This window comes from Chionomys nivalis, chromosome 21, assembly GCF_950005125.1.
Source record: "Chionomys nivalis chromosome 21, mChiNiv1.1, whole genome shotgun sequence".
In the NCBI taxonomy this organism is placed as follows: domain Eukaryota; kingdom Metazoa; phylum Chordata; class Mammalia; order Rodentia; family Cricetidae; genus Chionomys; species Chionomys nivalis.
Window position 1 is genome coordinate 1,140,148 of NC_080106.1, and position 26,454 is coordinate 1,166,601.

At 44.6% G+C, this 26,454-nt stretch overlaps 1 protein-coding gene across 1 annotated transcript in view; it reads right to left on the reverse strand.

Moving 5' to 3' along the window:
• Positions 1 to 21,695: 21,695 nt before the first annotated feature.
• The window catches only part of Itgb1 (integrin subunit beta 1), a 43,062-nt gene continuing 38,303 nt past the window's right edge, over positions 21,696 to 26,454 (reverse strand). Inside the window, exon 16 of the mRNA XM_057753516.1 lies at positions 21,696 to 22,954. Within this exon, the coding sequence (XP_057609499.1) occupies positions 22,889 to 22,954 (66 nt within the window). The 3' untranslated portion in view covers positions 21,696 to 22,888. The remainder of the gene's footprint in view (positions 22,955 to 26,454) is intronic.

Here is a 26,454-nt window from a genome sequence, read left to right on the forward strand (position 1 = left end):
GAGAGATCCCAGAGTTAAACTCACCTCGATGGCCAGCCACAGAGTGTGGAGAGGGCCATCTGCCAGAGATGGTGCTGGGTAAACTAGATATCCTGTGGAGAAGTATGAAACGAGGGCCCTTATCTTAAATTATGTTCAAAACCCAATTAAAAATGAATCAAAGACCCATAAGTAAGAGCTAAGCTACAAATAAAACTAAAGAAAACCCAGGAGAAGCTGTATGTGATACTTGATTTGCCAATGTATTTTTGGATGGACAGCAAAGACCTTTGATCTGGGGTAGGACAGGGCTTCACGCACTCTACTGACTAAATCATACCCCAGCCCCCTCCCTCCATCCTCACACTGTGTCCTTTATTAGGGGGATCACACCTTCCGTTGAGAAGACTGCTGAAATCAAAACAATCACGAACAAACTTGGGGACTTAAATTATAACTTAAATTTTACATTTTAGCCACTCCTGGTTTTATTTATTTTTATGCTGATTTTTAAAGTTATTTATCTATAGCGTTTGTGTTTGGTTTTGAGGGAAGGTGCTGTGTGTAGGAAAGTTGGTATCATGCTCCATATGTTAGAAGACTGACAGGCTGGTACCTATCTCCCTGCCTCAGCCTCCCAAGTGCTGGGGTCACCAGGGTGCACCAACTCCATATCAACTTCTAGGCTAGGGCAGCTCAAACAAAATCCATTTGTGTTGGCTAAACTGCTTTATATAGATGCCTAAACACTTAGAAGGAAACTGTGCTTTAGAGAAAATTAAATTTTATTATTTCAAAAGTTGCAAATTATTTTATTGCCAGCATCATCTACTGATGTTCTTATTTTTCAGGGCAAAATAAGTCTGTAAACATGGACAAGAAAGTTGCTTATGGTCCTTATAGTCTGAACACTTCAATATCCTCCATAAAGAAACATATGCTAAAAGGTAATGAAATATCTGGCATCCACGTGTGTGAAACAGAGCTCTGCCCTGTTACTTGCATTTCTGTTTGAGTATTCCCCCAGCATGTGGTCTCTTCTGACACACACATAGACGTTCTAAGCACTGTCTATGTTCTCAGTCTTTTCCTGGGAGTATACATGTCTATGGAGGGCTCCATGGTTCTGTACACTAATAGGATCCTCTGCACAGATGCCACTTACCTCCACCCTAATGAATTAATAATGTCCTTCTTGTGTCACACCCTTAATATTCTGCATGATATTCTGAAACATAAGTATATCACACATCAATAGTTCCTTTCTGAATCACCTTCACATCTCTGTTGTGTCCACAGTCAATGGAGTTATAAGTATTATTGCACACATTTTTATTATGCTACTCATGTTTCCATGAAGTTTTTAAAAGAGATTGTTAAATTAACCTATACGTGCTTTCAATTTTAATAGGTATTAGAAAACAATTCTGAAAACTACAATTAGCGTCTGATTCTCAAAGACCCGTTCCATTGTACCATCCCATCCCACCACCATCCCCTCCTGCTACTGTGCCCATGGCCCCGACGCAGGCAGACATCCACTGCCCAGAAGCAGACCACGCCAGTCAGAACAGCTGCAGGCCATGATAGCTTGAAGAACAGGTGCAAGTCTAGCAAGTCAGAAAAACAGGCAAATTCAGGATCCCTGCTAAGAACTTCCACAACTTCAATGAATATAAACAAATAAACCTGTACAGTCATGTCTAGATACCCATCTCCCAGGTGTTTATATATATCTATCACATTAACAATTAACACTAGTAATCACAGCACTGCCTTTTTGTCAACTTGACACCCAAAAATGTCACTTTAATCATATGCCTCTTTTCAGCCAATCATGGTCCTCTCATAATGGAAATACAATCCAGGTTCCAAAGTCCCTGCAGTCCTTAACAGTTCCAATAGGTTAAAGGTCCAAAATTTACATTGTCACCTAGGATACAAGATGGTTTCTATGTGCTCCCCTAAAATAAGAGTCCTGTGACATATTTTCATCATGACACCAAATGAATCTCCCATTCCAAAGCATGACTAAATACAGCAGGGAAAACAGCAAATCTACAGCTGCATGTTCAGCATCTGGGACTCAGAATGAAATCATCTGAGTTCCTATGGGTCTCAGCAGCCCCACTCCTCCGGTTCTGCTGTCTACAGCACACATTGCCTTTGGTTAGGCTGGCTTCATTTCATGACTGCAGCTTTACTCAGACATCCCACAGCCCTGGCATCTCTAAAATCCCGGGTTCTCCATTGCAACTTGGGCTTCACCTTCATAGCTTCATACGGTGGCCTCTTGGGACTCTGACCCTGCGACATGTTGCTTGGCTACGACTGCTCTCTAAAACTGTGGAGCCGATATTCATGACCCCTCGTGTTTTCATGATCCATGCTAGCCAAGCCTGCACTACAGTGCTCTCGAGTTATATTCCCAGCCTGAGAAGTCGTCTGGCTCCTTGGGACCACAGTATTATAAGTCCTTGTGGGGACCCTAGAGTACAACCACAAATGTTAGGAAGGATGTCAAGAAATTGGAACCACAAGCACACGATGTCACCTGACCTGCAGCAGACTTTCTTGATCAGCCCTACCATTTGCAATACACATGCCCTCACCAATCAATAACCCTTCGTGTGTGCAATAGAAATTATGTGAGGATAAATAGTTTTCTATCAGTGCATCCAACGCTGGATCTAAAAAGAATGGCGCATGTACATTCTTCAAACACTTCTCTTAATGAATGAGAAAAACTCATTTTTATGAAGAAATATATTGTTTAAGTCACTTTCTCTAAATAACTGAAGAGGGATGTAAGACACTCTGCTTTACAGAGAAGATTAAGATCATTTTTAACTTTTTAAGAATTAAAGTTAGTTTATTTCAAGCCTGCATGGTGGGGTACTTTATCAGTCCCAGCACCCAGTGCAGAGGTGGCCTTCTCTGCGAGTTGGAGGCCAAATCTGGTCTACAAAGTGAGTTCTAGATATGCCAAGGCTACATAAAAAGACTGTGTCTCTATAAAACAAACTTAGTTTGTTTCTAGTACCCTTGAGTGATATTGTTCCCAGAGGAGCCTAAACCTACCACATTAGATAAGAAAAGTGTTGACCGTCTAAATAATCTGGTTCCTTCAACATCTGCCTCCAGTAAGAGCAGCCTTAAAGGTAAAGGAGTCTCTGTAATACAGACCTGGGAGGTGATTCTCTGCCTTCCAGGTCCATGGTTTCTGTTTACCTGTATACTCAAGCATGGGCCCTTCCAATGAGCGGCCATTGTGACAAGCACAGCAGGTTTTGCACAATCTCTACCTAAAGAGACGGGGGTGTGGAGGGCTTTGCAGTTCTGTACAACAAAGGACCCTGTGCATGGACCTCCCCGCTCAGCACTAACCTAAGTGAGTGGATGCATTTCCCTCATCTCTCACAGCTTTTCTGCATGATGATCTGAAAAAGGGGTGTCGTAGTTACTCAATATCTCACTTATTGAGAGACCTTTAGGTTTTTACTGTGACAGCCACAATCAGTGGAGCTGGGGTATCATTGTACACTTTTTATTACATTGTTTTTGTTTCTATAAAACATGAAGGAGCTGGGATGGACTCAGAACTCTGTCAGCCTAGTGTCAGCCTGAGGACCTGAGTTAGGATCCCCAGCAGCACATACAGAGCCACACACAAAACCTACATTCCTGAAATCCCAGCCTTGGGCAGGCAGAGACAGGTGGGTTCAGCTTGTTGATCAGCAAGTCTAGCCAATTTGGTGAGTTCATTGGGTGGGGAGAGACTCTTCCCAAAAGCCATGGCGGAGGACTAGAAAGATGGTGCACATTTACTGTTCTTCCTCTTGTAAATTCAATTCCCGGCACCCACTACAGGTAGCTCCCCACTGCTTGTAACTCAAGATCCAAGGGATTTGACATCCTCTTCTAACCTGGCAAGGTAAAAGGGACCCCAAACACACAAGTGGCATACACACACACACACACACACACACTACAAATAAATAAATAATTTTAAACTAGGTTGAGGAAAACACCTGCCATCAACCTTTGGCTTTTATGGGGGTGGGGGATGAGTAGGAGGAGAGGAGGAGAGGGAGAAAGGAAAACAGGCAGTGTGACTGGGGAGATAGCTCAGTAAATGGCTTGTAATCCTAAAACTGGAGAGGCAGAGACACGTGGACCCCTGGGGCCTGCTAATCAGTCTGTTCAACCTAATCTGTGAGTTCTAGGCCAGAGAGAACCCCTGTCTCAAAAGAAACACAGTGACTAGCACCCGCGGAATGAAACTCAGTGTTCACCACTAACCTCATGCATGCTCACACACATGATAGGGGAACCACTCACTGGAACATACGCAGAATAAAAACAGCCACATTCACCACTTATCAGTTAGCTAACTGCCTCATAGATTCCAGTGTGTACGTGATAAATTAGTAATTCTGCCAGTAAATACATGAAAAAAAGACATTTTACAGAAATAGAAAAGTTCATTTTCAAACTCAGATGACCTCTCCAAAGACTATGGTGGTCAAATAATCTTGTCAATGAACTAAGTAAAAAGAGTCATGCTTCATGATCTCAGAACTGACTCCCAAGCTACAGAAGTGAAAGCATGGTGGTCCTGGCATGCAGACAGATGACACCCAGGCCAGTGAAACAAAGAGAGATCCCTCTGTGGCCAGCCACAGAGTGTATAGAGAACAGGGATGGTGCTGGGTAAACTAGATGTCCTATGGAGAAGCATGAAACGAGGGCCCTTTTCTTAAATTATCTTCAGAACCCAACTCAGAATGAATCAAGGACCTATAAGTAAGAGCTAAACTACAAAAATACTACAAATAACACAGAAGGAAACCCCTATTCAATACTTAATTTTCCAATGTATTTTTGGATGGACATCAAAGATCTTCCTATACAACTAAGGATAGCCTTGGACATCTGATTATCCCACCTACAGCTCCTCCAAGTGCTGCCACTACAGTAACACACCACCACAGTGGCCATGCTGTGCCAGGAGTTCCTTCAGGGCTTCATATGTGCTGGACTGAACCACACTCCAGGCCTATTTCTATTCTTGCATTGCATTTCCCATTGTTGGAATATCACCTTCCTTTCCAAAAATAAGTTCATTTCCATATACAAATTACTACAACCAAAAATTTACATTTTAGCCACTCATACTCATGAACAATAAACTCATGGTTAATATCCTACTGACATTTTGAATTTATTTGTTTTTTTTTATTCTTTAAAAATATTGATTTTAAATGTGTATGAGTATTTTGTATGCATGGATTGTGTACATGCCTGTTGCCTATGGAGATTAAAAGAGGAAACTAGAGAAATAGATCATTGTAAATCACCATGTTGGACCTGGGAATCAAATCTGGGTCCTCTCAAAGACCTCCCATTGTTCTTAACCACTGAGCTATTGCTCCAGCCTCCTATCTGATTTTTGAGACGGGGTGCTGTGTTTAGGAAGGCTGGTATCATATGCCATGTGTAGGAAGGCTAGGCAGGCAGCTGGTACCCATCTCCCTGTCTCAGCCACCTGACTGCTGGAACCAGGGCGTGCAACGACACCATAGTGAATATTCTTGATCAGCACATCAGCTCATCAGACCGAATCCATTGGTACTGGTTACACTGCTTTATGTGGGTTACTGCTGTGCTTAGAAGGCAGCTGTGCTTTGGAGGGGGTTGAGATTTAAGTCTTTAAAAACTGAAGTTTTTTAGTCAGGCGTATCATCCACTAATGTTCTCATTTTTCAGGACAGCGTAAGTCCGAAAACTCAGATGAAAAGGATTTTAAACTTCTAGATAATCCGCAACCTTCTGCCTCTGCTACAAGGAAGCATCTTCTTAAAGGTAAAGAGATAACTAAAATGCAGAAACAATCCCTGCTTTATGGTTCTGTTGACCAGTATCTTCAGCTGCGGGCCCTTCCAACACAGAGCTCCTGTTAACGAGCCCAGCATGGGTTCTCACGCTTCTCCTCTAAGCAGAGCCCTGTGTGGAAGGCTTTGTAGTTCAACGTAGTATAGGGATCCTGTGCATAGATCCTCCTTACTTTTACCTCAGTTAAACTGTTTAGTTTTCTTTATTTATCATGGGTCTTAATTTTCTGTATGGTATTCCAAAGAGAAACTATATTATGACCCTTCCCAAAGTCCTCTCTGTGAGCCACATTTTCCATTTCTGTTGCAACTGCAATCACTGGCTCAATAGATAGCTACTAATTTATTATTTTAATTTTTATTATTTATTATTATTAATTTTATTATACTAGTTTATATCTAGAAGGTAAAGTATTTTGGTGCAATTTTTGGATTGAGGAAATACATTCTTTAAATTTTCACAGATACGGCCATACACATTTTTAAATGATTGTAATTAGTAGCTAGGACAATAAATGCTTGAAAAACTATTTCCCCTTTTCTTAAATAGCACTAGAATGTTTTGGCATTTTTTTTATACAAAACTATCCCATTTGAGGCTGCCTACTCCAGTCTCTCACTCTCTGCACATCGTCATCTCCCATTGACCGCCTTTGTGCTGCGGAAAGTATGATAGGATCTTTAACCTTTTCCATTCCTATCAGTTCAAACTTAGAGAGAAATCAAAGCCATTCTAGAAAGAATTCACACGTAGGCTTAATCAGATCCTCTCGTGGTTGTCAGCTCCTCTTGCTCTGCTTTTCCACGTGTGTAAGTCTGTCAGTCATAACACCATTCTGCCTCTGAACTGTAGACGAGCCACTCCCGATCTGCTCCCTAAAAACCTTGGTCACAACACAGCTCCCACAGTAGAAATCCTACCATCGGTGCAGCCCGATCTGTCATCCACAATCCCGCTCAAATTGCATGAATTGCAGTAAGGCCAACCTGAAACAGACTTGTGATGTGGAGAAGTGCTCACCCCATTGCATCACCTCAGACAGTCCAGGGATGAAAATGTGTTCACACAGAAGTCATCAACGGGCTGTATGTGCCACACAGGGAATAACTCGTTAATATCGCTGTGTCTGCCTCTTTCAGTTATGTTCTCAAAGATTCAGATTTTTGTTTTGCTTTGTTTGTTTCCTCTATTCCCTGTTTTTTTTTTTTTTTTTTGTTTTCTCGAGACAGGGTTTCTCTGTGGTTTTGGAGCCTGTCCTGGAACTAGCTCTTGTAGACCAGGCTGGTCTCGAACTCACAGAGATCCGCCTGCCTCTGCCTCCCAAGTGCTGGGATTAAAGGCATGCGCCACCACCGCCCGGCTATTCCCTGTTTTTAAAATATCTTTTATTTATTCTTTGACCATTTCATACATGTGTACAATCTGTCTTGATCGTATCCCCCCCAAACTCCCACACATCCCCCTTCAGCAGGTCCTCTGTCTCTCTGTCTCTGTCTCCCTGTCTCTGTCTCTGTCTCTGTCTCTGTCTCTCTCTCTCTCTCAGAGGGCAGTAATCCACTGGAGCTGGAAAGTACTGCTGCCTGGCAGGATGTGGGTTGACCTGACTGGCCTTGCAGAAGAGCTCCTTAGTCTGCACCGCCCTTGCTGTAACAAGGTGCAGCCAGAACCTCCACATCAGTGGATATGGTTTGATCCAGGCCAGTCTTGGTTTGCCTCAACCTCCAGATGGGTCTTTTGCCCTAACCAAGCAGATAGCCATTTCCTTCCTGACTCAACAACATCTCTTCATCCTTTTTTATTTGCTTGGCATGTATCTCAGGCATATTAAGTGCATGTATCTATATCAAAAGGCAAAGGGCCACACAGTTTGAGAAAGATTTCTCCAGCAATGCTACTGTGTGTAACCTGGGGCAGTCAGAATGCAAATCCAATGGGGAGTGGTGGCTCAAGCAGAAAAGAAGCAGACCTCGGTGAGTTTGAGGGCAGCTTGGTCTATAAAGTGAGTTCCAAGACTGCCAGGACTACATAGAGAGACCCTGTCCCAAATAACCAACCAAACGAACAAACAATGCTAGACAGCCAGTGCTCTGGGGCCCAGATTCAGCCCTCTGCTCTACCTTGAGCTTGCCTCATGCTGGTGGGGGCTGGAGATCCACTGTTCCGGGCTCACACTGCTCTTGCTTTAAAATGTCCTGGCAACGTTCCTACAGATGGTGTGCATTCAACCTCACACTGTGCTTCATTGCCATCGCTTGACTTGTGCATCCTGTTAGGGACCAGTATCATCATTCTCAGGCCCCCCAAGACCAAGTTGTCAGCACAAAGGAGATGTATTTGTCCCAGGGTGAATAAGAGACAGAGGAAGAAGAGGCAAAGACAGGAGATAGATGTGTGTGTGGGGGAGAAACAAGGAAAGGGGGGAAGGTTATTTGTCTCCATGGCAGGGGGATCACACCAAAGGACTGCCTCTGGATACAGAGGAGACAGCTATTGCCCATAGGCAAATGGCAGTTTATAAAGGTAAAGGGGAAACCCCTGTGTTAGGATGAGGTGTTTAATTTTAACTGGGCGTGTCATTAGGTGAGCCAAAGGGGGCTTTTGATTGCTGGACTTCAGTGCTTCCTTAGCTGAACCTTGGTAGTCAGCCTCAGGAGGAGGAAGTGGCCAAATAAAGAAATAGACATTGGTGGCTAGCTATAGGAATATAATCTCATGATTTTTAGCAAGGCAGAGGGAGTGGGGGAGAAGGACAAGGCCTGGCTCTCAGAGCCTTGTTTGCCATGCTCGCTCGAGTGAGTCCCTTCATATCCTGTTGTCTCTGACACCGAATATAATAACAATATTATCGAATACTGTAATGTTAAATGCCTGAATATCTTTCCTTTAGAATTAAGTACCATTCCGTGAAAGTGTGCCATACATCCATACTTGAGAGAAAGAATCCCAAGGGTGAGCACCAGGAAGTTCAAGGACACGGGGAAGCAAAGAGCCACTGGGAACCCATGTGTGGGAAGCCTTGTGAGCAGACGTGAATAAGGAACTGCAGTGCAGAAGGCCCCTGACGGACAGGGTAGGGCCAGACCATGAGAGTCCTTCAGGGGCAGCAGGTGGGTTCTATTGTCACCTTGTTATGTTTATTCCCCTAATTTTAGTCATAATTACTTTTAAATCACGAAGAAAGAGCTGGGAATGAATGCAGCTTAGTGTTGGAGACCTTGTCTGCCACAACAGGACCCTGGGACATTGGGAAAAAAAATAAGAAAAAGTATTCACCCCATTCAAGCCATTCATGTTTAAACATTGCACAGTCAACTGCCAAGGATTTAAAGGGCATGGCTTCTGTCAACTTAATGCTTCTGAACATTCGAATGTTATTTTAACCACACTATTATCTCCTAGGAAGCATAAATACTGGATGTGACTACACTAAATCTAATCTGGACTATCACTGACAAAGGTTTTAGACTCCCTGACTATTTTGAACCTAAAAGCACCTATTTTCCCCCAGCAAGAAATAGAGCAATGGATGGCTCAGCAGTCAAGAGTACCCACTACCATTGGAATAGCTCAGTTTGGTTCCCCATACCCACATTGAACCGATGTGTGTGTGGAGGCAGTGCATCTCAAGTCTGTCCACAAAAGAGAGTCCACCAGGGGTGGCTTTAAAAGCTTTTGTTCTCAGGGCCGCATAGTTGGCTCAGTGATTAGGAGAAATTGTTGGTGTTGCAAGGGACCTGGGCTTGATTCTCAGCTCCCACATGGAGACTCAACACCTTCTCGAGCACTAGGCAGAGACGTGGAGCAAAGACGTGTGTGTGTAGGCAAAACAAACACATAAATAATAAAAATAAATCTAAGAGAAAAAAATTAATTAAAAACCTTGGTTCTCTGTCCAGTTCCCAGACCAGTTTAGCCAGATTCTCTGTGTGGGATTTTAATGTACAGCCAGAGCTGGGCACTGTGAGGTTGCTAAATTGCTGTAAGAACTCAAGCAAGCACACCAGCAAACATCTGCTTCAGTCTAAGTCTACTGCCGGGGGCACTTAATGTCTCTCCAGAACACCCTCCACCACAGTCCAGTAGAATTCTGGCGATGTGTGTATGCTGCCCTCTGATGTAGAACCTGTGAGTCATGTAGAAGCTCTCAGTGAGTAGCAACAGTGAGTGAAAACCGAGATGTTTAGTTTTAGGTAGCTTTGTTTAAGGCCATAAGTAGCTAATCGCTCTCAAAGCGGCAAGCACAGTTCGGTAGTTATCAGTGACTAAGTAATTAGCTACATAGTTGCAGAAGCAACCTCCCTTCCTCTTATTTGGAGAGCAAGTCTCAAATGTCTAGATCAGTGAGCACAGGGCAGCACATGCAGCTGGAACCTTGCATTGGAATTTGTGGTGTATGGACTCTGAATAGACATAGCTGAGGCAATGACCAACAAATAGGGGACACTGATTCCTAGGGTCCAGTGGATTGAGAGCTTCGTGGACAGTTCCTCATGCATACGGTAGAGTGATGCTCTGGACTCTGTTTTACCATTCAGAATGAACAGTGACTTTTAAATCTAAGATATTTGGACAATAAAATGTCATTAGGTAGTGAACATGAGATGTATTTTGGTTACCGAAATTGCAGAAAATTGAGAGTGTCAGATCAGCTAGTGTGTGTCCGTGTTGATAGTGATGACTGTGGCTTTCTTTTCAGAACTCCTGTCACTCTTTGAAACACTAAAACAGCTTGAAACATTGAAAGTCTCTAAGACCGCCCTCTTGTGGCTGACTTCCAACTTGCGCTGCCTAGCTAAGATCCCTGCAGTACCTTCTGGCGTGGTGTAAAGGTAATTAAACGACATTTGTGCTCTGTGTGTTTGAAAGGAGTGGTTTTTTTTGCACGTCATCTGATTTGCAGAGCTATTCTGCGCGAGCCTGTCGAAGAAGAGACTTTCTCTGACACGTCACTTCCACTTTCAAGCACTAACATTTCATTTAGAAAATGAAAATATGCTACTTTAATGTCTTTCACATTAAAATCATCAGTTTGGGCTGAAGAGACAGTTCAGTCAGAAAAGGCTTTGCCGTGTAAACACAAGGACCTAACTTTGATCCCTAAAACCCATGAAAAAAAGGCCAGGTGTGGTGAGTGATTGTAAGCCCAGCACTAGGGAGGTGGAGAAACTCTCTGAAGGTCCTGGCCGGCCACTCTGGCCCAACTTGTGCACACATGTAGGTGTATGCATGACCTCACATGTGAACATGAGACATACACACACATACATATAGATCGATTATAAAGCTTGAATCACCATTCTCCAATTTAAAAAAAAAAAACTGAAAGTTAAAAGAAATAGGAGATAGGGAAAGGCTTGGCAGATGACTTAGTAGGTAAGGCATGAGGATCTGTGTTTAGATCCTGTTTAAAAAGCTAGGCAGAGGGCTGGAGAGATGGCTTGGTTGTTAAGAGCACTGACTACTCTTCCAGAGGACCTGGGTTCAATTCCCATTACCCACATGGCAGCTCACAACTGTCTGTAAATCCAGTTCCAGGGGATCTGACACCTTCACATCAATGCACATAAAATAAAGTTAGATAAATCATTTTAAAATTCTTTTAAAAAAAGACACAGTCTTACTTTAAAAAAAGCTAGGCGGTATCACGGTTGGAGCATGGGGGCCTATACAGGAGGATTTGCTCGGAGGTTGTGCACCAGGATATCTAAAGTGACAAGCTTTAGATTCTGTGAGAGACCTTATCTCAAGGGAATAAGGCAGATCGCGATAGCGGAGGGAAGCTAGCACCCTCATGAGCACCTGTGTGCCCACCTGCACACATATATTCAAAAGCATTCACCACACACATACACACACACACACACACACACACGAAAGGACACGAGACTATGTGGCCCATTTAGAGGGAAATAAAAACACAGATGGTGACCTTGATCAGCACAGAGGTCAAAACAACTGTCTTCAAAAAACTCAAAAGACCAAAAGAAAATGGGTAACAAATCGAGAAAAAAAATGGGATGAACAAAAGGGAATTGCAAATGAAGGAAAAGGGAAGGAAACATTCGTGGTCCTACACCTGACAAAGCAGAAGAAACACTCCGCGGGCACCGTAAAGCTGGCACCGTAACTCCGCTTCCATGCGAATCTGGCGCCCTCTCCTGGCCGAAAATACTCATACACATAAAAAATTTCATTATTTAATTTTTATTTTTTAAAAAAGAGAACAGCTGGTCGGCCGGTGGTGGCACACGCCTTTAATCCCAGCATTTTTGAGAGAGAGAGAGAGAGAGAGGGAGGGAGGGAGGGAGGGAGGGAGGGAGGGAGGGAGGGAGGGAGGGAGGGAGGGAGGGAGGGAGAGAATAAACTGGCTTTTTAAAATTATACATACCAATCCATGTTCCCATTCCCTTCACTTACTCCCTCACCCCATCCCCATTCACTCCACACAGTCCAAAGAGAACAGGTTCCCAAAACCCAGTACATGCAGTACATGCCCCGCAGCCTGCCCTAGCCTTGCAACTTTCACTCACATTCAGAAGAACTAGTTTGGACCTATGCTGGTTCCTTCCCAGTCCAGCTGGAGCTGGTGAGCTCCCATTAGGTCAGGTAGACTGTTTCAGTGGGTGCCCCCATCATGGTCTTGACCTCTTTGCTCATAGTCTCATTCCTCCCACTCTTCAACTGGACTTTGGGAGCTCAGTCCAGTGCTCTGATGTGGGTCTCTGCCTAGTGACATTTAAGACATTCATCAGTCTGACTACAGGGCAAGGCCAGTTCGGGCCCCCTCTCCTCTATTGCTTAGGGTCTTAGCTGAGGTCATCCTTGTGGGTTCCTGCGAAGTTCTCCTAGAGTCAAGTTTCTTGCTAGCCCCATAATGGCTCCCTCAATCAAGGTATATCTTTCCGTGCTCTTACTCTCTGTCCTTCCTCCAACTCGACTATCCCCACTATCCCATTCCCTCAAGTTCTCCTCCCCCCTTCTTCCCTCCTCTTCCCCTTCCACCCTCCCATCTCCCCCCACCCCCATGCTCCCAGTTTTGTCAGGTTGACTTTCCAGGTGGATCTGTATGTTTTTCTAAGGGTTCACCTAAAAAAAATTTTTATTTATTAAATATTTCTGCCTCCTCCCCGCCACCGCCTCCCATTTCCCTCTCCCTCCCCCAATCAAGTCCCCCTCCCTCGTCAGCCCAAAGAGAAATCAGGGTTCGTACCCTGTGGGAAGTCCAAGGACCACCCACCTCCATCCATGTCTGTTAAGGTGAGCATCCAAACTGCCTAGGCTCCCACCAAGCCAGTACGTGCAGTAGGATCAAAAACCCATTGCCATTGTTCTTGAGTTCTCAGTAGTCCTCATTGTCTGCTATGTTCAGCGAGTCCGGTTTTATCCCATGCTCTTTCAGACCCAGGCCATCTGGCCTTGGTGAGTTCCCAATAGAATATCCCCATTGTCTCAGTGTGTGCATGAGTTTTAGGCACAGGCTGTGAGGGCACTTATTTCCTGAGGAGGAGGAGGAGGAGGAGGAGGAGGAGGAGGAGGAGTGGGAATTTAAAAAGTTGGCAATAGACTTCTATAATCCACGGGGGTGGTATTGTGTTATACCAGACTGAAGAGATTCAATTTGATTTTTATTAACCCCGCCTTTCTCTGCCCCACCTACAGAACCACCGTCATCACCGTCATTTGTTAGTGGCGAAATTCCCACTGGCCTTTCTCTGGCTCCTGGGCTCCACCCCTCTTACTGGCCACACCCAAGATTAGGCCTCCACCCTGTAGCACCTCCTCCTCCTCCTCCTCCTCCTCCTCCTCCTCCTCCTCCTCCTCCTCCTCCTCCTCCTCAGGAAATAAGTGCCCTCACAGCCTGTGCCTAAAACTCAATGTGTATTCCTTCCTCCTGGACCAGTTGTCCATCAGGTGCCCTCCACTGCCAGAGCCTCACACTCCACAGCCCGCAATGGCCTCCTTCGTCCTCCAGACAAGTGGCTAGGCAAACTGCTTTCAGAGTTTCTGGAGGCATGCGCTGACCATGACGAATCCTGTGCCCTTGAACCTGCCCTCCTTTGTCCCTTCTCTAAGTGTTGCCCCATCCAGTGACTCACTGGCTACTTCAATATGGCGCCAATATGTAGCCGTGAAATTGGCCATCAGTTGGTGGTATTCTGCTCAACGTTTAATGATATAGTGTAACCGTCCCTGGTGCCCGGGAGGATGGCACATACCTTGCTTTATGTAAATGTTAGTGCTATTTATTATTCTGAGAGGTGTAATGAACTGAGAGTAAAGAACTCATGTTTTAAAGGATCTAGAATACTAAATTACACAAAGCGGAACTTAGTGTACTAACCAGACTTCTTAGAAACCATAGAAAAAGTTTGCTGCTCTGATATAAACTGAAGCTTATGTTTGCTGAGAATGTTTCTGTAAACATTCATTCACTAAGATTGTGCTAGTCAGGCCCCATCCCAACAGCAAAGAACACACCTCCGCCAAGGGGGAAGAATGAGTAAAGGCCATTATTAAATTCTGGTTCTCTATCAAGAAGAGCATAATTCTGCTAAGCAGACAAGGTGATCTTGGGAAGCCACTGCCGCCAAAGAACGACATTGCTCTATTTCAAAAATAATCACAAGCTGGGCGGTGGTGGCGCATGCCTTTAGTCCCAGCACTCGGGAGGCAGAGGCAGGTGGATCTCTGTGAGTTCGAGGCCAGCCTGGTCTACAGAGAAACCCTGTGGAGGGGGCGGGGGGACGGGGACAGGGAACTAATCATGACAATCTCTTCGCGACGTGAATCTTACCACTTCGGTCTGTTTCAGGGAGAGCTGCGAAGGCATTTCTGCTGTATAAATCTCCCATTTGTCCAAAATGACCCAACTTGGAGTTTCTGTCAATGTAGAACCTTGCTCAAGTGGCAGCCTGGGGCCAGGAGCTAACGGAAATTGACAAATGACAGCGTATGTGAAAAGTTAAAGCCGAAGATCTTGCTAAAAAGCTGCAGATAATTTCTGTGTGAGGTCAGTTCCTCTCTGAGCACTAGCCAGGACCTAGCGAGTTATTAAAGAGATTTACCCTGGTGTTTTAGAGTACATCCTCATGGGGAAAGGGGCTTTACCTGGCTGCCTCACTTCCACATGAAATCTCTATGGGGTTACATTAAATTGCTTGATTACATTGGGAGATAAGCATTGAAATTACCTGGCGCAAGTAAGAAGGAACCACAAAACACGCAACAAACCGGCTTAGGAGTTTATTACAGGGGTTTGTACAGACCTGGGGAATCGGTGTGCAAAGACAGAGAAAGACGGCCCGGCCAACTTTTTAAAAGTGCCAAGCGCATGCGCACAGGGCTTAGCAGAGTCCTGTGTACGGCAGAAGCCGATGTCCGTGCTCACGCATGCGCACAAGGGCTTAGCAGAGTCCTCTGTGGGTGTAACCACACAGGCGCGTAAGGGCTTAGCAGAGTCATAACACGGATTATGGCTCCCCGACCTTTAACATCCCCGGGGGCCATTAGGCACTTCTGCCTGAGGGCTTGTCTGTACCTGTATGACCCCTAGAACCGGGAAGTGTCAGCCTCATGTGGTTGAAATGATTACAAGCATGACCTTCACTTGTCCTTGCTGTTAGGTTTTAGGGAAGGGAGAAAAAGTTCAAGAGAAGGGTATTGAGTTAAGCTGTCCTTCCAGCAACAGAGGAACTGCCGCAGCAGACAGTTGGTGGAGGATGTTATGGTTTTCTGTCTCTTTAAGAGACAAGCCACGCCCACTCCCTCCCCCATCCACTGAGGCAGGCTGATCTTCAGCTTCAGGCCTGAGCTCGCTCTCTTTCCCATCTTCCTCTCGAAGAGGCAGCTTCGCTTCTGCCTCTCTCCCCATTTCTCTGCTTCCCCCCTTTCTCTCCCTCTCTCTCTCTCTCTCTCTCTCTCTCTCTCTCTCTCTCTCTCTCTCTCTCTCTCTCTCTCTCTCTCTCCTCCCCTCCCCTCCCCTCCCCTCCCCTCCCCTCCCCTCCTCTCCAAGTAAAAATGTCTACTTTTATGTCTGCCTACTGTGTCTATGTGCCTTTTACCCGCTGCACGCCGACTCTCCCAAACGCGAGCTGTCTCTCCAGCTCGCCCGCTTGGGACCCACCACGACCTGTCCGGGGATCTTGGGCCACCTGCTCCGGGACCGGCACCGTCTCTGCCTTGGGACTGGCTGCTCGCAGAGTCCGCTGCCTGCCTACAGCTGCCGCCTGGGACTTTGTAGCATTTAGAAAAAGAACAACAGAGGACTTAAGGATTCAGGCAAGACAAGGTATCAACTTGGAAGTTTCTTTTTTTATTATAACTTAGTTAACATCTTTTCACTTATTTACTTTATATACCGACCAGTTTTCCCTCCTCCTTCTCCTTCAGTTCCCTCCCCACCCCATATACAACCTCCCCTCCCCATCCACTCCTCCTCCATCTCCATTAAGAAAAGGACTGGCTTCCACGGCCTTAAGACAAAGCCTGGCACTTCAAACTAAGGCAGGAAGGAGCTCTACCGGCTGCATCAAGGCTGGGAAAGGTAAACCAGCATGGGGAACAGGTTCCTAAAGCCAGCTAAGCACCAGGGACGGGTCCTGATCTCACTGCTAGGAGCCTGAGATCAACAGTTAATAAATGGGACCTCCTGAAACCCAAAAGCTTCTGTAAGGCAAAAGACACTGTCAGTAAGACATTAAAATGATAGTCTACAGAATGGGAAAAGATCTTCACCAACCCCACATCTGACGGAGGGCTGATTTCTAAAATATACAAAGAACTCAAGAAACGAGACATCAAAATACCAAATAATCCAATTTTAAAAATGGGGTATAGAAACAGAAAGTTTCAGCAGAAGAATCTCAAATGGCCAAAATACACTTAAAGAATTGTCCAATATTCTTTGTCATGGGGAAATGCAAATCAGAACAACTATGAGACTCCATCTTACACCTGCCAGAATGGCTAAGATCAAAAGCACTGATGATGAGAATTTATGCTGGAGAGGATGTGGAGTAAGGGGAATATTCTTCCACTGCTGGTGGGAGTACAAACTTGTACAGCCACTTTGGAAATAAATATGGTGGTTTCTCAGAAAAATGGAAATCAATCTACCTCAAGACCTAGATATACCAAACTTTGAAGTTTCTAAGGGAAAGGGGAGGTCTTGCATCATGGGGAAGTAGCCTTGGCTAATATATAACTTGTGCTGTGACAGGTAGGGTAAAGGAACACACATGACTCCAGCTATGTTACATGGTCACTCTTTGGGCATTGGAGTAGAGCTTTGATAGTATGTTACCTGTAAGATGGAACCATAGGCTTTAGATCCCAGGCTGCTTACAGAGGCTAAGGGGAGGGGGAGGATGCTCCTACATCTCCAGCTCTATATGTAAAAGGATTAGTGAGCATCAAACTCAGAACCTAGCTGCTTCCTGCTGGACTGAAAGTCCCTGGGTCAGAGTGGATAGTCAGGTGGTCTTCAAGACAGAAGCTGGAATCTGATTCCCTGCACCATTGCTCATCTGCAGAACCACGACAGAATCTGTCGGATTTATGACATTTTCGAAAGAATTGGCTGCACACTTGTATTGAGAGGCTGTAGAGGGTTAGATAAAAAGAAGCATTAGGAGTCTAATGCTATCAGCTTCCTAGAGGGCACGACTGACGTTTGTCTAAGGGAGATTCAAGGAGGCTGTGGGGAAAAGATTAGACTTTGTCACAAGGGTGCCATAAGGGTCGTAAAGGCTAAACCCAACTGAGTGACTGCATAGCTTTGGAATTCCTGCTAGGAAAACAGATGGGCACAAACCAGCGGGCAGGTTGTTGCTATGGTGGGTTTCTATGGTTGTTTCGCCTCCGTATATAGACCAGCCCAGGCTCCAGCTCAGTTATCTACCTGGCTCTATGGGCCCTGTGCCACCATACCCGACAATCTGTGGGCCGCAGTCCCTGTTATTTTGCGGATGAAAGAAACTTGTGTGCGAGATAAATATGACCTCATGAAATGTGTGCACTGTAGTAGGGGAATTCCTATTTGTGGTGGGTCTGTGACAGGTCAATACTTTCTGACACTGTCTCATCTCCCCCCACACGGGACAATATTCATCGACTGACAAACCACAAAAAAAAAAAAAAATCGTGTTGTGCTTCTCTGTTTCTTTTTAAAAGCTCATTTTCGGATTGTGTCTGTTGTGCTTAGCAGCCCAGCTAAGTAGAAACATATAACCAGGAAATGTGGGTGGGATTTAAATGAGAAAACAGTTTGAATCTGAGGGGTTTTTTAAATAGCTGTAGTATGAAAAGGAATAGAAAAATTAAAGGAAGATTTCATTTCTTCAAAATATTTTAGATTTATGTTTTGCCTGCATGTATGCATATACACTACATGAATGCCTGGTATCCACAGAGGTCAGAAGAGAGTACTGGGTTCCCTGGAACTAGAGTTACTGCTGGGTTTTGAGAGGCACCCTGTGGGCGCTGGAAATTGAAACAGGGTCCTCTGGTGGCCATCTCTGAAGACCTAAGAGAAGATATCTGAGGACGGTTATGACATGAACCAGTGGAGGAAGGCTCAGCCATGGTGAGCACTGAAATGCAAGAGAATGATCGTCCACACGGCCAGCATAAGGAGTTCTTCGGAAAAATCATGGGCCAAGACAGCTCGATGGCTCAACAAGTAAAGAACTTGCCATGCAAGCCTGGCAACCTGAATCCAATCCCCCAAACCAGCAAGGTAGGAGGAGAGAAACAACTCCATAAAGCTGTCCTCTGACCTCCACAGGTGTACCATGACACACGTGAACATGCACACACATCATCCACTCATGAACAATAATAAACCAATTAATTCTAGCTTTCTTTTTTTAAGTGACAAAGACCAGAGGGGTCTCAGAGCATCCTGATAAGTACAACCTAGTTTTAGTTTTTCCTTTTCATTTCATCTTTGGTGAAGTATGACTGACGTGGTAGTTTGAATGTAACTGCTCCCATAAGCTCATAGGGAGTGGCACTATTAGGAGGTGCGGCATTGCTGGAGGAAGTGTATCACTATTGGAGGTGGGCTTTGAGGTGTCCTCTATGCTCAAGCCATTTTCTGTTGCCTGCAGGATCAAGTTGTAGCTCCTTCTCCAGCACCATGCCTGCCTGTATGCTGCCATGGCCTGCCGTGATGATAAAGGACTAAACCTCTGAAACCGTAAGCCACTCAACTAAATGTTTCTCTTTGTAAGGGTTGTCATGGTCATGGTGTCTCTTCAATAGAAACAATAGAAACCCTGATGAAATCAATTGGGAAAGGAAAAATGTACATGGTTAGGGAGCACTACAGGTTTTGATGCAGAGACGAAATCTGCATACTACTCCATTCAAGCTAACAGCCATCTGCTCAGTTTTGACAGTTACTTTAAGTTTCTAAGAATGCATGCTGACTAGAGCTGTAACCTGACTAAGATCCAGCGCTGCTTAGTGCCTGTTTCCTCTCCTACGTACTTGTTCTGTCCATTCCTAGGAGCTACTGCAGGTATTTCGTTTCTGTTTGCATGCCCGTCAACTGCTGATGCTCAAGTGTGGGAGCTCTGTTGTTTGATGGATATATTTACAGTTGTTAAACCCCCTTGATGAAACAGCCTGTTTTTCACTGCCTGCTGTGCCCCTGGCTTTGCCCTTGGATCCCACCTCATCTAGTGTCAGCACAAGCCATTCTTGGTTTTCTATCCTTTACTCCATCCATGTCTTTATATCTGAAGGGAATCGTGTACTTTGTTATGGACTGCAGTTGTATTTTTATTCATTCCAACCACCTCTGCCTTTCAAGGAGTTTAACTCGCTGACAAAGTAACTACTGATCAGAAAGCAATCCTGACATTTCCCTATTTTCTACACCCCCCCCCCCATGTTGCATCCATTCTGCCTCTTTTGGTATTCAGTTGACTTAAATATGTTCAAAGAAAAACGATGTGTGGCTCATTTGCTGCAAACATGAAGCTGTTGACAGAGAAGGCAGCCCTCACTTCCAGTCAGCTTCAGCATTACAGGCCCAAGTAAAATCAAACATCTAGATTGCTGACAGAATTAGTCAGAACCAGGTCAAAGCGAGCAGGCTTTCCAAGAACACGAAGCGTGAGCTCAGGGCCTCTATAACACTACCAGAGAACCCATTCCGAGGCCCCTCTACTTCTCAATGCACTTCCTTGGCTGCCCTTCTTCTGCCCTCCCCTTCACCACAGTCCTGAGAGCAAGAACTCTGGTCCCCCTCAGGACACTGGGCAACCCGTGGCCTCGGCCTCTACCATCATCACACGCTTTAAAAGCAGCCACGACAGCAGCTGTTATGGCAAAAGTGAAATGCTGTTCTTCCAAGAAAAAGGGCGTTCGGCTCTTCACACGTGGAACCCGGTCTACGAGCTGGTTTTATTCGGCTCTTCACACGTGGAACCCGGTCTACGAGCTGGTTTTATTCGGCTCTTCACACGTGGAACCCGGTCTACGAGCTGGTTTTATTCAGGATGTTTGTGTTATTACCACTATAGCCCAGCACTGCTAGGCAGAGAAGTGCCCAGATGTCACTGACACCTCTGGATTGAGAAGGATATGTGGGATGGGTAAGCACATGAAGAACCAGAGCCGCTGCAAGGATTGTACTGGGGAGGCTCTGAGCCAGACCCCAGCCACAAACTGGGACTAGTCCAGAGCCTCGTTCAAGTTCACCCCACAGGTGCCAGCCTCACTGCACAGTGTGAACTGTGCTTGTGTTTTACCCAGGCATAGTCTATCTCAAGGGAATTCATGAAGTAATACTTATAATAATGATTTGGTTTTGCTTTTTTCTTCCCCTATTAGATGTTATACAAAATGTACAAAGTCATCATTTCATGTGTTTTGAGGGGGTTGCTCTAGAAAACAAACTTCATTCTTATGGTATGAGGTAAGAGTTGCACTCTAAAAGAAAACGTATATGTCATACTTATTATATAAAAGCACAAGGAAATTAGCTACACTAAGCATGGGCGTGAACAGCAGAACACAGGATACATTAAGGCAAAACAGGGCAAGATATGAACAAGATAAAGACCTTTCTCACAGATCATACAAACTACCAAGAATGTAAATTCTACCATCAAATTTGTTTTAGTTAAAACTAGGAACCATTTAAATAAATGAAAAGAATGCTACTTAGCATAAATGGCTAGAGTGTTAGAAGCATTTTCAAGTTTTTTTTTTACATTTATTGTTGTGTGCTGGAGGGAGGTGCACATGCATGAGACAGAGGAGCTTTTAGAATTCCACTCTCTGCTTCTACCATGTGGGTCCTGAGAATCAAGTTCAGGTCATCAGTCTAGGCAGCAAGCACCTTTACCACTAACACCACAGTGGACCATGGGGGAAACTTCTAACCATCTCCTTTCTCACATCGTCCTGACGTCTGTTGTATATCCAAGGAGGAAATAGTTACTTCTCTTTAAATCTTTAATTTATTATTATTACCGTGTGTGCATTGGGGTTGGGAGGAGGGCAGGTGGTTAAGTCTCTACTTCAGCCTTGCATGAGCTCTAAGGCCTGACCTCAGATCAGCGGCCTGCAGAGCAAGACCTCTTCCCCACTATGTTACCTTGCCAACCCAAGTTCTTTTAAACCTTACACAAGCGTTTTTTATGGAAATACAGTTTTACATAAAAATAACTAAAACCAAATGAAAGTAAGACTTCCCTAGTTCTTCCTAGGAACAAAAATCTCACCCCTCTCCTGAATGTTAGCTCTCCAGCATCTAGCAACCTAAGCTGGTGTTCATAAAACAGAATGAAACAGCTCCCATCTCAGGGGGACAGGAACTGCAGTCTTTTCTATCGTCCGCTCCCCAGGTCTAAAATGAATCACTTCAGCTTACTGAGTGGATGGAGCCATTTCCCCTCAGTATCTTTAACACATAAAGACTACACAAAACTAACAAAAATATGGAGCCAAAAGAAACCACTTAAGTATTTTAGGCCTTTTTATTTTAATAAATAACTTCAGTTAATAGCATTGTCAAAATTAAAAGGCACTTAAAACAAGGCTGTGACTAGGGTGAGAGCGAGCGCAGCAGGGAAGGCGTTCGGAAGGCGCACAGTGGTTGAACTGCTGGGCCTGCCCAGGCCCTGTAGCCCTGCAAGCAGCAGGACAGCTTAGAGTGTTTGTGAAGAAGGCAAACGAACAGCCAAGTAAACAAAATGATAAAGTCTTAACCCCAAATTGCAAACAGACACATGAAAAGGTTAGAGGAAGTGAAAAAAGAGCACCAGGAATTAAACAGAACAGTAAAGTAAAATAAACTCATATAAAGGTTCCCGTTCAGCAAATGCTATGAAAGTTATGGCCTTTGTGTGAATAGTGCTAAGTCAGGGACTTTTTAGCTGAAAAGTTCCCAGGACTTTTATCCAAGCTTGGATTTATAAAGAGAAGGCGTCAGAGTTACGGGATCAAGTAACTCGCAATGGCACACAGGTTTTAAAGCTAAGTTTTTCCTTCCACCTCTCTGAATTTTCCCAATGGCCTTTGTAAAACAACTGTGTCAAAGTGATTTAACTGGAAACTGCCAGCACACATGTCTTTCAGACGCAGCGCTGGGCATGCCCAGTGGGCATGAGCAGGCTGAAACAGCCGGACTGCACTCTGCTTGCAATCAGTGGCGGTGCAGACGTGGGTGATGCAGCTGCTTCAACTCTGCCCTGTGTCGCCCAGCAGTGCCACTGAATCCAGTAAGAGCTTGATTCCAATGATCTGGGAGGAAGGGTTAAAAAGGCACACTGTGACCTCAGCTGACAAGGATAAAGATCCTTTCTCAAGTCTTCTGTCAGTCCCTGGCATGGATTATAACATTATTTTCAAAATAATAAAAAAAAAAATAAAAATTATACATATTGTACATTTCCCAAACCTGCATGTGAACAAACCCTGGCCACGGAGCCCCAAAGCTACCCTACGTGACTAAGACGATGCTGTGAGCTCGGCGTTGTGGAATCGGCCTGAGCAGGGCTCATTTTCCCTCATACTTCGGATTGACCACAGTTGTCACGGCACTCTTGTAAATAGGATTTTCACCCTAAAACAAACAAAAACCACCAGTTACTCTCTAAAAATCACAGTGTTCCAAAACAAGATTAAAAGCTGCAGTTTTCTTAAGAAGCCACTTCCAATGTCCAGCGTCTGACAGAGCCGTGAGAGGACACCCTTGCCCCAGCAGTCTCGGGCTACTGGAACGTTGCGCCGACTCCCTTCCGTCATCCCTGGAATGCTGCCTCACAAATGGTCTGCAGAGCCGCCATCAGAGGCTCCCCTGAAGGTCTGGTACCCAGCTTAAAGCAGCACTTGGACCTGACTCACACACCCTAATGCACAGGAGTACTTGATACTAAAATGGCTGACTTTGTCCCCAGAGAAGGAACTGTGCTCCTGGGATCTTCTATAGACTGACTGATTTAGTGTTCTGGGTATGTTTGTCAGTATCACCCATGGTACTGTGCAAAAATATGCCTAGAATATTAATTACCATTCTTCAATAGCCTAAGGGTGGTGCTGATCACAGTTCTAGTCTTGAATGAAGGCCACTGCGGATTCAGCAAGTGACTCAAAGCCACAAACACTTCTCAAGATTGAAAATATATACTGACTGTGGTGTTTTAAGCAGAACAATAATCATAATTATACAATCACAACTCTGTCCTTGGGGAGTACAGTACAGTGTGTGAAGATATGAAGAAAGGCGATCTGACAGCCTTCACAATAGAAATGTATATAACATGAGACCAGTACCAGAAAGGGAGGTTTCACATGAGAAGTTTTGGAACGCATCCAAAGGGAAAATGACTATAAATGAATTATTGAAAAATGAACGGAAATCTGCACAAAGCAAAGGTACAGAGGAAAGAATGCCATATCTAGGCAGAGATACATACAGCTCATACAGCATACATAAGCATGTTCTGAGGTGTTGGGAATGGAGCAGAGAAAGAGAGGACTCAGCCCTGAGGGCAAGGTCAGCAGCATCTCTCAAGATGCAGCCGCTACGTGAATGCAGTCAGATCAGGACCACACAGCTGACTCACTCCCACCCCTCAAAACAACTTTTCTGAGCACGGAGGATCCATGCTGGGATGCTGATTAGCTTTGGTTAACTTGACACAAACTGAAGTTTCCCTGGGAGAGGGAATCTTAGTTAAGGAATTGCCTCCATCAATCTGGTCTGTGGCCATGTCCTTGGGGCATTTTCATGACTGCTAATGGGTCCAGCCCACTTTGGATGGGGGCACCCCTGCACTACTTGGCTTGGGCTGTTTAAGAAAGGAAGCCAGGGAAAGAATGCCAGTGCACAGCAGTAAGAATTTCTCTGGGGTCTCTGCTTCAGTTCCTGTCTCCAGGTTCCTGTCCTGAGTTCCTGCTTTGGCTTCCGTTGATGATGGATGGGATATAACCTGTAGGCCAAATAAACCCTTTTGTTTCTCCAGGGTGCTTTAGGTCACAGTGTATGTTACAGCAGCAGAATGCAAACCAGAATAGATGGTTGATATCAATATCAATCTAAGCTTACGTGGAAGGTGGGGTTCAGGCCGTATCTGTGGGGGTTTATCTTATGTTAATTAAGGTGAGATGCCCACTGTGGGTGGAATCATTTCCTGAGCTCGAATATCATATAAAATGAGAAAGTCCGCTGCGCCCCAGCATCTGTCATTGCTTTGTGACTCAGATAAAACTGGACCGAACTCCACCTGCTGTGACTTCACGGTGACTGTGACCTGCAGCAAAGGTCTTTTCCACTGAGCTGCTCGAGTCGGTACATTTAATGAGAGCAACAGAAAAGTGCCACACGATCCCTCAAACAAACGCCTCTTACACTGACAACACTGCTCAGAATCTCAATCCTCCGTCGGCCGCGGCTTCCACCGGGTGTGACCCTAGAACTGTGTTTTCAAACACACCAGGCTTTCACACTGCCATTTAGCTGTCTCTACGTCAACGCACTGAACACAGTCTAGTATTTAGTGCTTAAAAATTATAAGGGAACAAAACAGAAAGCAAAATATAAAAAGAGAAAAGTTTAATATCTATTATCAAAGAGTCTAAAGTAGAATTTATATGAAAAAAACCTTACCTTTGGAGAAGTTTGCTTTGCCATACACACAAACATTTATATTTATTATTTCAAAGTCCAATCAAACAAAAGTCTAACATGCACGTTAGAGATCAAACTAAACTCGCTGTGTGTATTAGGCATCAGTTTAGATGGAGAGGAGCTACAGTAATCCGATTAGTAGAGTCACTCGGGGTACAGCCCCCGCCCCAAAGCCGAAGCGTATTTATGTGTGTACGAAATCCTGGAGTGAGTCCAATTTAAGTCTGTGTGTAGGCTACCCCTGGAGTGAGTCCCTCTTTGTCCACGAGGAACAGCTGACAGTGGTGGCTGCAGTGTTTATGTGCATGGTATATGAGGTGTGCAACGCGAACTGGGAGGTTTGTAATCCACAGCAGGGAGGAAGGACAGACCTGATCATTGTTTTCAGTATCCCTACTTGGCAGTTTTATATGCTCACATAATTACAGTGTCTGCTACAGTGTAATTAATTTGTGAGAAACCTTGGTCCCATATCACAAAAATGTTTTTGCATAATATTTTTCTGACTTATTGACTCATTAATTTTTATTAATTCCTAATAATTTTTATTAAGAAAACATCTTAGGATAATCTATAGCTATAAATTTTCTTACATTTTAATAATATATAAGTAAAATTTAAGAAATGCTTGCTTTCTTGTTTCAAACAGTTATTTTAGTTGAAGAAGGTATATTACAGTCAAAATTAAGTCAAGAATAGAAACATTAAGTATAAATAGTAACCACTGATGATTTACACAAAGTGCCATTGAATGTACAGAAAGAGCAAACAAGTGGAAAATTCTCCTGTGAGAAGTAACTAGATGAAATTGTTAATGCCTGATAGTTCCCACAAAGGAGAGAAATGAAACCCCAGTAAGTGCACTAGCTAGTCAGTTTCCCTGCAGTAATTACTCCTGCCAAGTACCAGGTGAGAGTCAGGGAACACATCACATTTTCAGACATACGTGAGCTCAACAATAACTTTCTACCAACAAACTTAAATAGAACCCTGGCAGCAAAAGAGATCCAGCAAGTTATGATTTCTAGCACTATTGCTACTTCCTGTGTCTTTTAAACACACACAATATTCCCATATTTGGGGCTTTCTGCAAGTCCGTTTTCATTACTGACTGATTCATGACTGAGTAATTACAGGGCTGCGGGTGGAACTGCAGCTCCCACAGTGCAGCGAGGTTCACTAACTGGTAGTCACTGCAACAGTGCTATTTCTCCCTGCGCGGGTAACACCCTCCTAAGGAATGTATATGAGCACTTTGTTTGCACGTCCGACTTTGTGCGAGAAGAGGGCATCGGATCCCACTACAGACAGTTGGGAGCCACCATGTGGTGGTCGGAAATTGAACTCCAGGCCTCTGGAAGAGCAGAGGTCTCAAGTGTGAGCCATCTCTCCAGCCCAAGGAGAGTTTTAAAAGAGGAAAAAACAGGTGGATC